The sequence below is a fragment of the Phacochoerus africanus genome, chromosome 1 (genome assembly GCF_016906955.1).
Source record: "Phacochoerus africanus isolate WHEZ1 chromosome 1, ROS_Pafr_v1, whole genome shotgun sequence".
NCBI lineage: Eukaryota > Metazoa > Chordata > Mammalia > Artiodactyla > Suidae > Phacochoerus > Phacochoerus africanus.
Genome location: NC_062544.1, coordinates 148,115,172 through 148,129,320, shown reverse-complemented (window position 1 = coordinate 148,129,320; position 14,149 = coordinate 148,115,172). Strand labels below are relative to the sequence as shown.

The window sequence follows — 14,149 nt, the reverse complement described above, 5'->3', positions numbered from 1 at the left end:
GCTGCCGGCCTACACCTCAGTCATAGCAATTCGGGACATGAGCCACGTCTGTGACCTACACCACAGCTTATGGCAATGCTGGATCCTTAACCTACTGAGCAAGGCCAGGGATAGAACCTGCATCCTCAAGGATCCTAATCAGATTCGTTAACTGCTGAGCCACGACAGGAACTCCCAATCTTAGTAATTTTTATGAAAACTAATAAACCAACAACAACTGCCACCACAACAAAAACCTCAGACTGGTAGTAATGCTGTGTTCATAGAGTAGCTTTTGTTCTGAGGACTGTGTTTTCCTGACTGTGTCTGTGCAGGCATGTTATGCGTGCACATAAACATTTATAAGCACAAATAGCAGTGCATGAATATTCACAGTATCCCTCCTTTTAGTTCTGACTTGAGCTGCTTCTGGAATTGGCAAGGTTTAGCTTAGTAGACAGAGTGGAATTTAACCCCTTTCTCTATCTGTTCCTGAACCACGTCCATTGGATTCCTTCCCAGGACAGGAAGAGGTTCACCTTCAGAATTGTTATCTGCATTTGGTGGAGAAATCATTCTAATTGTTAACTGCCAGAATTCTAATGAGAGCCTTTTGAAGTCCCATTAAATTCTTTTTTTTCTCCCACTCTTTTTCTTCTTTTAGGCTCCAGCCAGGAATGGAGACGCCATTGGATGTTTTGTCAAGGGCAGCATCCCTGGTGCATGCTGACGATGAAAAACGTAAGTCAGGGAATACATTTTAAGTGTTTTTACCTAGGCCCCCAGTCTTTTGCAGTAGGATACAGTCACGTCTTTCTCCATGTGTTTTGTGGCTTTCTGCTGTTAATTTTGGCTGTTTTCTTCAGAGACAACAGCTTGGCATCTTTGGTTTGTTTTCAAGTGCCAAAACATGTAAGGCTTATAAATGTTACCTTTGGATGTTGGGGCTTGAGTTGTTCACTCCAGGAAGTCTTTTCATTTGCAGCTTACGCTAGCGGCATCTGGAATGGAGCTGCTTTTTAGGTGTCTCTAGAAGTTTAGATAAATATGTGTTGGTGGATAAACTAGTTGATTAGAAGAGAACTAGAGAGGCAAAGAATCATCCAGGATCATTTGTGTCATTGGAAGTGTGCAGTACATATAATGGGAAACAGTTGTGCAAATTCCACATGCATAGTTGAGAGAGAGTAAGCATGAGTATGTGTCGGGAAGCAATCACTAATGCAGTGAGGGTGGAGGAAAAGAGAGGACATCAACGTTGGAAGAGCATTTGTCATTGTGTTAAAGTGATTTTCCTGCTTATCCTATGGTATATTTGTTTTTATATGTTACTGTTCAGAGTTAAAATTGCTCGCTAAGCAGTATTTGCAAGAATGACTATCTTAGGTGGAAGCACGTTTGAGTGTTCTTTTCTTAAGCACAGAAATGCTACTAGCAAAAAGATTTGTGAGGTTGAGCTTTTATGCATTTTGAGTTGTTTTTGATTTACAAGATGACTGTGTTTTAAGTTCTTGAAGATGTGCAACTTTCCAGTTTGTTTCTTTTTCTTTTTTTTCTTTTTTTTTTTGGCTGCATCTGCAGCATGCAGTCATGCAGTTCTCAAGCCAGGGATCAAACCTGTGTCATACCAGTGACAATGCTGCCAGGTCCTTTACCCCTGAGCTACCAGGGAATTCTTCCAGTTTAGTTCTTAAGACTTAAGGTCTGCATTTTTGCTACCTGATAGGACTTTTATCTGTCCGAGTCTCAGGTTCCTCATTAGTAACATGAACTAAGACTACCTACTTAGCATCTGTGAAGATTAAATGGGCTATTTTGTATATAGTGCTTACCTTAGCTCTCACTCCTGGGGTGACTGCTTTACCTTGTTTTCTCTTAGCCCTTTGGCAGCCCTCTAATGGGACTTTGGCCCCCTATGTATCTTCCCACCTTCTGACTACCACCACTCACACGAGATTGTCTGTAGATGAGTCACTAGATAGTCATTACAGTTTTTTCCACCCTTTTGTATAATTTACATTTGTTTAGCTTTTGATTATTGGGGGGTATAATTATCCCTGCCAAGGAAATTGAAGCTTAGGGTTGTTGAGTGTCATTTCCAGGGACACTGAGCGAGGAGGGAAGCTCAGGTTGTAGGCTTTTATCTAAACAACAAAAACCTCCTTTATGCCTCTAAGACTTCAATACCTGTGACTGACTTGAGCAGCTAGTTACAAATTTCGTTGAACATTAATACAGCTAATTTAGAAGTTTTTTTTTATATAGGACATTATTTTGAATTCCTCTGCTTTATAATGCCCACATTGAATTCGGATCAATATAACAAAATCATATTTATACAAAGGAAATACCAGTAAGGACCTCAGGGTGGCTTCAGGTGTCCTGAGTGTAGAGAGTAAAAGTTTCTTCACTCTTTTTTTTTTTTTTTGCTTTTTAGAGCCACACCTTCAGCATATGCAAGTTCCCAGGCTAGGGGTCCAATAGGAGTTGCAGCTGCTGGCCTACACCACAGCCACAGCAATGCCAGATCCGAGCTGAGTCTTCGACCTACACCACAGCTCACGGCAATGATGGAGGGTTAGGGTTAACCCGCTGTGCGAGGCAGGGATCAAACCCGTGCCCTCATGGATACTGGTCGGGTTCATTTCTGCTGCACCGCAACAGGCACTCCTCTTCACTCTTCCTGCTACCTTCTCTGCTGATCTCCTGGCACTGGCTTTTGTATCATTCTGGTTAGGTTGGAGGCCTGGATGGTTCCAGATGCAGAGAGCAGTGATTGAAGGCTTATGGATAAAGGGTGTTTATGGATGCACAAGGGGCAGTCCTGCCTTCATGGGGCTTATGAACTTAGTTACGCCTAGACTGTTGCAGCTGTAAAGTGTATAGACAGGGAATGCTTACTTTCCTCCTGCCTTAAACATAGTATCAGTGTTTTACTGAAGAATGATGTGTGCATAGGTAAGACCAGAATGATCACAGAGAATACTTCATTCTGGAATGTTCTTTGGCCTTGGCAATGCAGAATCTGAGCTGAGTCTGTGACCTAAACCACAGCTCATGGCAACACCAGATCCTTAACCCACCGATTGAGACCAGGGATCGAACCCCAGTATTCACGAATACTAGTTGAGCTCATTACTTCTGAGCCACAATGGGAACTCCCTTGGAATCATTTTTTACATATAAGGAAGAGCAAAAAAAGCCCAAAGATGTTTGTAATTGATATTATTAACAGGGAGGCAACTTTTTTTTTTGAGAACTTTTTTTTTTTTTTTTTTTTTACTGTGGTGCTCTGTGCACCACCCACAAGGGAGCAAAGCTCAAAAACCAGGGATTTTTGCTGTATTTTCTATTACCTAATGTAAGTCTGAAAATTCTTGCCATTTATAGAGAAAGTTGAACGTTAAGTTTAAAGCCTTTCACTTGATTTCTTGAGACCTATTTGTGCTTGTTCAGCCTGATTCAGCTTTCTCTGACCTACATTAATTCTATTTTAGCTTTTGTTATAAATTACTCTTACACTTCACATTCTCCTCCACCTTAAAAAAGTCTTGTGTGTGTAATCTGATTTGGGTGTATTATTACATACAGAAAAATATTCTCCTTGCGATCAGTTTTCCAACTCCTGTGGGTGACCTAAATGGTTCTCTTTTCTTTTGCTGCTGGAGAACCAAAAACTTGGGCGTTTTTGAAGATGCTGTTGTTTTAGCATTTGGGGGAGAACAGGGCCTGTTAGGAGTCGAGTATAATACCTGATAGCCTTAAGGCTTCATTCTGTCTACCAGCGGAGAATAAAAGAAAGATCTCAAGGGTACACCTCGGAGCTAAAGTCAATAGTGAAATGGTAGTAACACAATAGCCTCTTATCTGGATGGCCTGGAAGGAATACATTTACTTAAAATAATCACCCCACTGCTCCCGAGACACTGATTTAATCAACATCCAGGGTAATCCTGGAAGGTACTTAATGAAAAGACAACGTGAGATGGCCAGTTTTCCATGTGCTTGAGGAATCTCTCCTTTCAGGGATTATTAATGCTGTTGCTGGGAAGAGTGTAGCCTTTCTCCAAGTCTATGTTTTGGGGAATGAAAATTAAACAGAATTCGAGGACAGGACTCATAGGCACTGATGTTCAAAACCACCTATGGGTTCAGATGTGTATGTATCTTCCGATGGGAAGTTCTTGTATCTGCTGACTTCCTCACTTAGGTTGAAATAAGTGCAAGGAACGTGCAACTTTGCTTTTAAGGATTTTGGTGGAGGGGGTGGTACTTTAGATCCAGTCTAACGAATACGTGTCTGATCAGAACAAGCTGGATCAGGCTGGTGTGAGTGATTCCAAGAGCAGCCGGAGAAGAGGGGAACTTTTTCAGGGTTGCTGCTGCATCTGCTCCTAGAGATTCACTAACTCCTTGTTGGGTGAAGGTCACTGAAAGTTGACGAATTGTGGAAACATAAATTACCATAATCCTTCCAAGGAAGGCATTCCTGGGAGCACAAGCTTTTGTTATTATAGGGACTGATGCCCCAGATGTGTGGACCATTTTCACATGTATAGGTTATGGTCTATTTTGCCTTAAAAAGGGAAACGAGAAACCTGTCTGACTAATTAGAAACACAGAGATCAGCTGCGCGTAAGTACTGTCTTCTCAGATGTTTTCTTTCCTCCAGGATCACCACCACTATTAGTCAGCCTCCTCATCAATAAAGTCACTGTGTGTATAGGTTATGGTACTTTAGCCAGAACTTTCCTGTGACCAGACCAGCTGCGGCTGCTCCTGTAATTTTTTTATTTTCTATCTTTCCTCTTATTCTCTTGCCTTTCCTCTCAGCATCTGATGCCGCAGCTTTCAAACATTTTGGCCATGGGCCAGAGTAAAAAAGCATTTACATTGTGACCCTTGTACTCATAATGACACAACTGATACAAAAGTGTCATGAAACAGCTTGAACAATGTAGCCTGATTTGCCTGTATTTCTCTGCATGTTACTTTATCCAAATAGAAGTTGTGTCGTGACTCATCAAGTTGACTTTAGGATACACAAATCAGTTGGGACTTGCAGCTTAAAGAATATAATTTGGTTTATACCTTTCTCTGGATAAACCCTTCTGGTGCCTCCATTTATGTACTGGATTTGACTAGCACGTGGGGCATTCAGGTACAGTGAGCCAGGGTATTAGTCCGAGCTGGAATCATTGGTGACTGGACAGGTGACCTCATCACATTGTTCTTGGTCGAGAGCCCTGAAGGACTCGGCCCATCCACTGTTGGCAAGCAGGACTGCTCCCTCAGAGTCATTGCCTCTCTATCCTAAGCCTGTGTTGTTCCTGATTTTTAGAGTCAGTGCTCTAGAAAATGGTCATTTCCCTTTGGCTAAACCTGTTGAGGTCCCTCTTGTTCCCCAAGGCATGCTCCTAGCTGCACCATGGTTCCATGGAGACTGCCTGAGAGACCCTGTTTGAGAGCAGGCTGGTCAGATCTTCTGCAGCCTAATTTGATGCCTTAGGTTGCTGCCTTTGTGATCTTTATCCTTCCTGTCCTAAACACCTGTAGGGATACCATGCATTCAAGACTGAGGCTCACTTGTGGCAGCGAACCCCAAAGAGAGGAGGAAGGAGTATTTGTAAACATTCTGCAAACACCCACCCCGGTGATTCTGATGTTGAGTCCTTAACCCACATGTCACTTACTGACTCACTGATCTGATAATACTCCTGGGGGAGTTCTGGATCTGTAGCTTTAAGAGGAAGGGGCTAGGAGTTCCCACTATGGCTCAGCTGGTTAAGGGCCCTGCATAGTGTCCTTGAGGATGTGGGTTCAATCGCTAGCCTTGCAGAGTGGGTTAAGCGTCTGGCAGTGCCACAAGCTGCAGTGTAGATTGCATATACACCTTGGATCTGGTGTTGCCATGGTTGTGGTGTAGGCCAGTAGCTGCAGCTCTGATTCAGTTCCTAGCCTGGGAACTTCTATATGTCACAGGTGCAGCCTTGAAAAGAAAAAGAAAAAGAAAAAGAAAAAAAAAAAAAAGGAGGGGCTAGATCCTTCTAGGATTGAGATGCTGTAATTCTTTGGCTGTCATTCATCCTTTAACCAGGTTCAGTTGCTTATATTTTGTCCCATTTCCTCCTCTCTCCTTCCTTCCCTTCCCCCTTCTCTCTATAAAATATCCACATATATGTGGATTATTTTTACTGAAAGATTGGAGAGCAAATGAGAGCTGGCCTACCTCTTTACTCCTAAAAACTTATGTATTTCTTAACAAATAAGAACACTGTCTTACATAACCACAGTATGGTTATCTTTATTACAGTGTTACTTATATATAAGCATAAAACTGGGCATAAAATCTTTATACTTATAGTTCTTTTACAACTTCATAACCAGAACATGGACTTATAATTTAAATACAGCTTATAAAAGTTAGCTGTGACCCAATAGCTGACGATCTGCTAGAACTAAATCCTGTCCCGCTGCTGTCTGGTACCTGCCTCCTTTGCGCGGGCCTTGACTCTTCAACGTCATTGTGGCTGTACTGCCATATGTCCTTGGCACAATTTCCCTACCGTTTGTATCAGTGCAAACTCTTTTTTTTTTTTGCTTTTTTAGGGCCGCACCCATGGCATACAGAAGTTCCCAGGCTAGGGGTCGAATCGGAGCTACAGCTGCCAGCCCACACCACAGCCACAGCAACACCAGATCCTTAACCCATTGAGTGAGGCCAGGGATCGAACTCATGACCTCATGGTTCCTAGTCGGATTCGTTTCCACTGCCACAACAGGAACTCCTATCAGTGCACACGCTTGTGAAATCTAGATTATGGTGACATACATCGGTTTTCTCCCAGTGCAAATGCCTCCATTTCATACTAAATTTGTTTCTGTCCTTTTCTCATTAGGCCAGGAAAAAAAATGCAGACACAGTCACCAGAATCATGTGCCAACACTTGATTATGGAGTAGGTATCTGACTCAAGATATGTTTATGTCAGACATTTTTAAAAAAGTTTCTCATTGAAATACCAACATAGTGGAGTGTCCTCACAGGCCCCTCAGCTTGAGGATTACTGTGCTTTCTCATTCAGTTCCCACAAGAGCCCTATTCAGTAGGTCCCACTATAACAGGCCCATTTTATGGACAAGGAAAGAGGTATACAGAGCTTAAATGACTTGCCTCAGATGCCTACTGCTGAGGAGCCTCTCTTTACACTGAACTTTCTTTTCTATAAGTACCTCATTCAGCTCAAGGAGAGGATCTCAGTTCTGATGATAACAGGATCCCTCATTGCCAAAGTGCCTGAGCAGTTGTGAGCCAGCCATTATTTGGAGGCTTTGTAGAAGGGGTTAGGCCTTGGCTGGGTGGCTGGACTTGAGGACCTCCCTCAGTCCAGGCTGGTCTGTATAGATTCTGTGGGTCTGTATAGACCCTAGGCCTGTTCGAGGCAAGGATTCTGCCCCATACTGCCTTGTACCCCAAGCATGTGCCATTTGGTGCATATGATCAGTCTTTAATCAACATCTGTAGGTAATACAGTCACCACTGGATTGAAAAGCTCATCTTTCAGGAATTAATTTACTGGACACTGGCAAAAATGACTTACTGTAATTATCACTGTTACTACTAATAATGTACAGATTCCAAGGAATACTGTTTCCTTCTTGATAAGACTTTAGAGTTTGCAAAACATTTTCTTTTGATTCTTATACCAAGAACCTTTGCAGTAGACTGAGTGGGAGGTATCAGGAAAAAAATTAAGCTTTAAGACTTGGGGGTACCTAATTCAGGATGAGTGTTCAAAAAAAAAGCTTGAGGTGTTTCCCCCCCCCCCCCCAATATCTTCCCATGCAGTAAGGTGCTACAGTCATCGGAAAAGAACCTGCCAACTGGGTGTCAGCTGCTCTTGAGTAGTGTAGAGTCCTCCAGGGAGGAAGTCACAGGTCTTGGGTGCCATCTTCTTCTCTTCCTCCACGTTCCCAAGCTGCCTTTTAATTTTCAAAATAAGGAGACTGAATTTACTGCCTTTTCTAAAGGTTGGAGTCATTACTAATACATTTTGTGCCTTCAGTTATATACCTTCCAGTGATGATGGCCCATTGAAGGGGTCATCCCCCAGTAGCCCATTTTACTGTAAAACGTAAGGTGGGATAGTATTATGTGCTTATTTAAGACCCTCTCTAGGTGTGGTTAGATGCTTTAATCAAAGTTCGCTTCCCAGGGTAGCACCTGGCATTTAACAAGGAGGCTACCCTCCAGAGACACGTCCTACGAATGTCTCTGCTATTTTTGTAGTTTTATATCAGATCAAATTAGCATATTAAATGTTAGAAATGGATCTCACTGGTGAAAATAATGGCTTGTTAATTAGCATAATGGATGTTGGAAATAGATCTTCCATCTATTAGACACTTGAGGATGGTTTATTATATTTCCTTTAAATGAATATTTTTCAATCTTTAGAAATCCCTCCTTTCCTTCAGTTCACATAAAAATGTTTTGAGCTATTTTAAAGTCATTTGCAATTCAATTTAAACTATCAGAGTCAAGAATCCTTGAAGTACTTAATTTTTTCCCACATGATACTTTCCTTCCTCCCAGCCCCTTTGTCTCCCTGCAGGTCCTTCCGTCCCCATCCGCCCTTCCCCTCCCTGCATCTTGAGAAGGCTTGCCCTAATCAGAATCTTGTCCTGGCATCACCAGCACCCCTTCTTTGTTGGGTGTCTGCCAAACTCATCACTTGAAATTATGGTCTTCTCTACCCTCCCTGGCCTCATCAGTGTCCCTCCTGTAGGATGGACCATGCAGATCTAAATAGTGATCTGTGTCTGTGATCTTGGTACAGTGGACCCAGGAGCCCACCACCACCTTTGATTTAGTCGAAGGGTTCTTGAGGGTGAAGGGACAGAAGGGAGTGGGGTGGACTGGTGACAGGTGCATGAAGCAGCCAAGTATAAGATGGAGGGAGCATTGGGGCCCCTGAATAGAAGGAAGGCACAGCTGCTCTTCCTTCTATTCAGGGGGCAGCCCCCACCCAGCAATGGCCACCCCAGTGCCAGAGCTGGCCCACAGAACCAGTGTGCTGGCCTCTTCCCAACCCTGGGTATTGGGTTGGGAGCTTGAAATTAGCCCTCGTGGGAGTGATTAGGGCTTCTCCCCAACCCCCTCTACAAGCCAGTCATTACCACTTATGTGCATACCAGTGGGTCCTGCTGGCTACTTTTACTTGGGAATGTGGATCTCTGATTGTTAAGATACACCGAAGCCTGGGAGTTCCCGCCATGGCTCAGTGGTTAACGAATCTGACTAGGAACAATGAGGTTGTGGATTCGATCCCTGGCCTCGCTCAGTGGGTTGAGGATCCGGTGTTGCCATGAGCTGTGGTGTAGGTTGCAGACGCGGCTTGGATCCCATGTTGCTGTGGTTCTGGTGTAGGCCAGCGGCTACAGGCTCCGATTCGACCCCTAGCCTGGGAACCTCCATATGCCGTGGGAGTGGCCCAAGAAATGGCAAAAAGACAAAAAAAAAAAAAAAAGACACACTGAAGCCTAGATTCTAAAATTTCTGGTTATCTAAAATTCCTTTTGAGGCAAACAGTAGTTCCCTTGCCAAGAAGGAACCTTTAAGTGTCTATCTAGTAGGTGCTTTCTGGTCTAGTACCAATGGTTCTAAAAAGAACATACTTTTTTTTTTTTTTTTTTAGGGCTGCACCCTCAGCATATGGAATTTCCCAGGCTAGGGGTTGAATCGAAGCTGCAGCTGCTGGCCTACGCCACAGCAACTCGGGATCTGTGCCATGTCTGTGACCTTCCACAGCTCATGGCTACCCTGGATTCTTAACCCACTGAGCAATGCTAGGGATTGAACCTTCATTGTCATGGATACTAGTCAGATTCATTTCTGCAGAGCCACGACTACGGTAACTCTAAGAACAGATTTTTTTTTTTTTAAAGCAACTTCCATCAGCTTGTTTCCCCTCTCCCTTTTCAGTTGTGAATTACTATAACACTTCTTTAAGAGCTGAAAAAAGGTGGTTTTTAGTTTTAAAACATATCCTGGTATCAGAGTTCCCTGTGTGGCTGAGCAGTTAACGAACCCAACTAGGATCCATGAGCTGAAAAAGGTGGTTTTTAGTTTTAAAACATATCCTGGTATCAGAGCTCCCTATGTGACTGAGCAGTTAACGAACCCAACTAGGATCCATAAGGATCCAGCGTTACCAGGAGCTGTGGTGTAGGTTGCAGACGTGGCTTGGATCCTGCATTGCTGTGGTTGTGGCATAGCTGTAGCTCTGATTCAACCCCTAGCCTGGGAACCTCCGTATGCCATGAGTGTGGCCCTAGATAGCAAACAAACAAACAAACAATCATATCCTGGTATCTATCATTATCTCAGTGTGGAAATTAATTGGGGTATGTGTGGTATTTTTTTCTTCCCATTTAGAATTTTTTCATTGTCAAAAGACAAAGGCCACATCTTTTCTTCCTGTTCTTTTGCTTTCTTAAAGATTTATGTTGCACACTTATAAAATGCTTGTTGACATGGCATTTTATGTGGATATAATTTGTACAAGCAATACACGTGGCATTTATGCTTTTAGAATAATCAAATCAAGTTTGAAAAATTAATCTGTTGTATTTTCAGTGGCTTTTGAGTTATTATAACTGCTTTTCATGGGAACAAACTCTTGATTCCTTGTAAATGAAATGAATATTTTTCATTTGAAATTGGGGGAAGTTACCATTTTTTTTCTTTAGGACTGTCTTTGTCATCAAACTTTACATACATGTGTTTTTTTTTCTCATTTTGAAAAATATGTTTAAATGTCCCTTCTTTCATGGAACTTACCTTGTTTAACTGGTCTGTGGTCACTTTTGTAATGAAGTGGACAAGGCAGAAATCTGTTGTGTTTACTAGTAGGCAGAGGTTGAAAAGAATGATTTTCTTCAGTTGCCTAGCAAAGGTGCTAGCTTAGGGTGCTTTGAATAAAACTGTTTAAATTACAAAACTCTTTAAATTACGGTGTTTCATTTGGGAATTCAGGAGGACAAACTGAATTTTTGGAGTAAAATGGCAGCCTGAACACATGCACCAGGCTCCTCTCTAACCAAAAATCTTTTAAAATAACGAACTATGGACATTTGAAAAAAGATCTGTAACACTACTGGAAAAGTTTCTAGAAAGGGTACCTACCTCCAGTAGACCAACAGGAAGAATTCCTGGAAAACTGAAAACTGATGGCATTGGATTGACACAAGAAAACAAGATACAGGAAAATAAGAAAACAAAAATAAAAAATATCATAATCCAAAACACAGGTGCAAGACTGAATTCAAAGCAGAACTGACCAGTGACCAGTGATTAACTACTGCCAATGTGAAGGGGCCCTGGAGCAAACGTCAGGAAATTAAAGTATTCCCTTTTTAACCATGACCTCTGGCTGAGAACTTAGACCAAGCTCTCAAGAGAGTTGACCTCCTGCCTGGGAGCCTTTATCGTGTGGGTTTAGCGACTTGAGAGAAGCAGAGAGGATTTTAGGACCACCATCGGCACCTGCAACAGAAAGGGCGCCTGGGAAGGAAGTCTAAGCCTTCCTTCTGATGGGCAGTATCTTCCTTCACTCCAGAGGCAAGACTTTCTCCTTTGTGTGTGTGTGTGGTCTTTTTAGGGCTGCACCTGTGGCCTATGGCTAGGGGAAAAAAAGAATAAAAGGGGGAGGGAAGATAGAACCAATTCCTGTACTTCCTTTTTTTTTTTTGTCTTTTTAGGGCCACACCTGCAACATATCGAAACTTCCAGGCTAGAGGTCAAATTGGAGCTGCAGCTGCCAGCCTACACCACAGCCACAGCAACATGGGATCCAAGCTGAGTCTGCAACCTGCACCACAGCTCATGGCAACACTGGATCCTTAACCCACTGAGCGAGGCCAGGGGCAGAACCTGTGTCCTCAGGGATACTAGTTGGGTTTGTTACCACAGAGCCACAATGGGAACTCCAAGGCAAGAATTTTCTTGTTCTAGCAGGTTGGTGTATTTATCTCCCAACCTGGCTGCTGCTTGTTCCTCACTCCTACACCCTAAAGCAAAGTCTATCATCGGACATAGTCCTGTACTCCTGAAGGTAGGGCCCTACAGTATTGAGCCTCTCTGAGCATCGACCTCCTGCTAGAGAGGATGCAGGCATTAGTTCCCCTTGTGGATCACCCCAGTCTTTTGTTATTTTTTTTTTTGGCTTTTGAGGGCCACGCTTGTGGCATGTGGAGGTTCCCAGGCTAGGGAATTGGAGCTACAGCTGTCGGCCTACATCAGAGCCACAGTAAAGCGGGATCCAAGCCTCATCTTCAACCTATACCGCTTAACTCACTGGGGGAGGCCAGGGATAGAACCTGCAACCTCGTGGTTCCTAGTCAGATTCGTTTCTGCTGCACCACGAGGGGAACTCCCAGTCTTTTATTCTTAGCTACAAATGAATTTGAGGAAAACAAATAGGATGGAAGAAGAGATCTCAAGTCAGCAGGTTTGGGGGAATATAGGAGGAGTAACAACATGTTAAAGTAGCCTGCTGTGAAAGGAAGAGCATTTAGAACAACGGCGTTTGTGGAAACTAAAACCATGATTGTTGAATTTGAAGGATTAAGTAGATCAGCTTGAAGACTGGATGGATATGATTAAAGACAAAATTAAGGGTCTGCAAGAAAGAAAGGTTGCAGAATTTTACAAAGATATTAGGATCTAGTACAGCAAGATAGAAGTGCTGGTAGGATGAGGCCAAAGCATTACTGAGAAGGAGATGCACTTATTAGGAAATTAGGAAATAAGTGAGTCAAATAGACAAGCAAACAACCGCAATAATGATGATGATGATGATAACCAAGGTAGAAAGAAAACATTGAAATCCGCTTTTATCTTTATAAATGAAAATGAAAATAAACCAGCACACACAAACAGTAAAACCAAATATTGAAATATTGTTGCTGTTGTTTTTTATTGAATTGTAGTTAAATTACAATGTGGTGTTAGTTTCAAGTGTACAGCAAAGTGATTCAGTTATACATACATACTCTTTTTTTTAGGGCTGCACCCACCACATATGGAAGTTCCCAGGCTAGGGGTCTAATTGGAGCTGTAGCCGCCGGCCTATGCCACAGTCACAGCAATGCCAGATCCAAGCCTTGTCTTCACCCTACACCACAGCTCACCACAACTCTGGATCCTTAACCCACTGATCGAGGCAAGGGATCGAACCTGCAATCTCACGGTTACTAGTCAGATTGGTTTCTGCTGTGCCACAACGGGAATTCCTACATATTCTTTTTTTAGAAAAAGATCAGTGAAATGTAGAAACCTTTAGTGAGGTGTTCCCTGGTGACCTAGTGGTTAAGGATCTGGCGTTGTCACTGCTGTAGCTTGGGTTCAGTCCCTAGCCTGGCAACTTGTGCGTGCTGTGCCAAAAAATATAAATAAAAAAATTCAGTGTATTTGATTAAGGAAAAAAGAAAATAATTACAGAACATTAGAAATGAGAAAAGGGACATTATTGTTATTGTAGATGAGAATAATATGTAAATATTTGTACATTTAACCAGAAGTTTAAAATATGGATGAATGATTTTACTTGAAATCATCGGGAAGAGGTTGAAAACCTGAATTGGTCAATAATTATAGGAAAGACTGAAAAATAACTGACTTAAGATCACTGCAGAGTTCTCGTCGTGGCTCAGTGGTTAACGAATCCGACTAAGAACCATGAGGTTGTGGGTTCGATCCCCGGCCTTGCTCGGTGGGTTAAGGATCCGGTGTTGCCTGAGCTGTGGTGTAGGTTGCAGATGTGGCTCGGATCTGGCATTGCTGTGGCTCTGGCGTAGGCTGGCAGCTACAGCTCCAATTTGACCACTAGCCTGGGAACCTCCATATGCCGCAGGGGGGCGGCCCTAAAAAGACAAAAAAAAAAAAAGAAAAAACCCAACAAAACAGGTAGGACCTATATAAATAAATCAAAATACTAATGAGTGATATGAAGGTGATCTTTTATTTATATGAACATGAATAAAGGGAAGTAAATACCATATTTCTCAAGAAGATTCTATCAAAGTATATTACATTCAAATTAATCTATAAATTCAGTGTAATCCTAATTAGTCATCAAATAAATTTTTAAACTGATATACTCAGTCTA

General features: G+C 42.5%; 1 protein-coding gene across 3 annotated transcripts in view; it reads left to right on the top strand.

Moving 5' to 3' along the window:
* Positions 1–14,149, top strand: part of VGLL4 (vestigial like family member 4) — a 176,399-nt gene that overhangs the window by 18,514 nt on the left and 143,736 nt on the right. For all 3 annotated transcript variants that reach the window (XM_047781016.1, XM_047781006.1, XM_047780995.1), the window contains exon 2: positions 644–720. In XM_047781016.1, coding sequence (XP_047636972.1) covers positions 657–720 — 64 coding nt within the window. In that variant the 5' untranslated portion in view covers positions 644–656. The remainder of the gene's footprint in view (positions 1–643; positions 721–14,149) is intronic.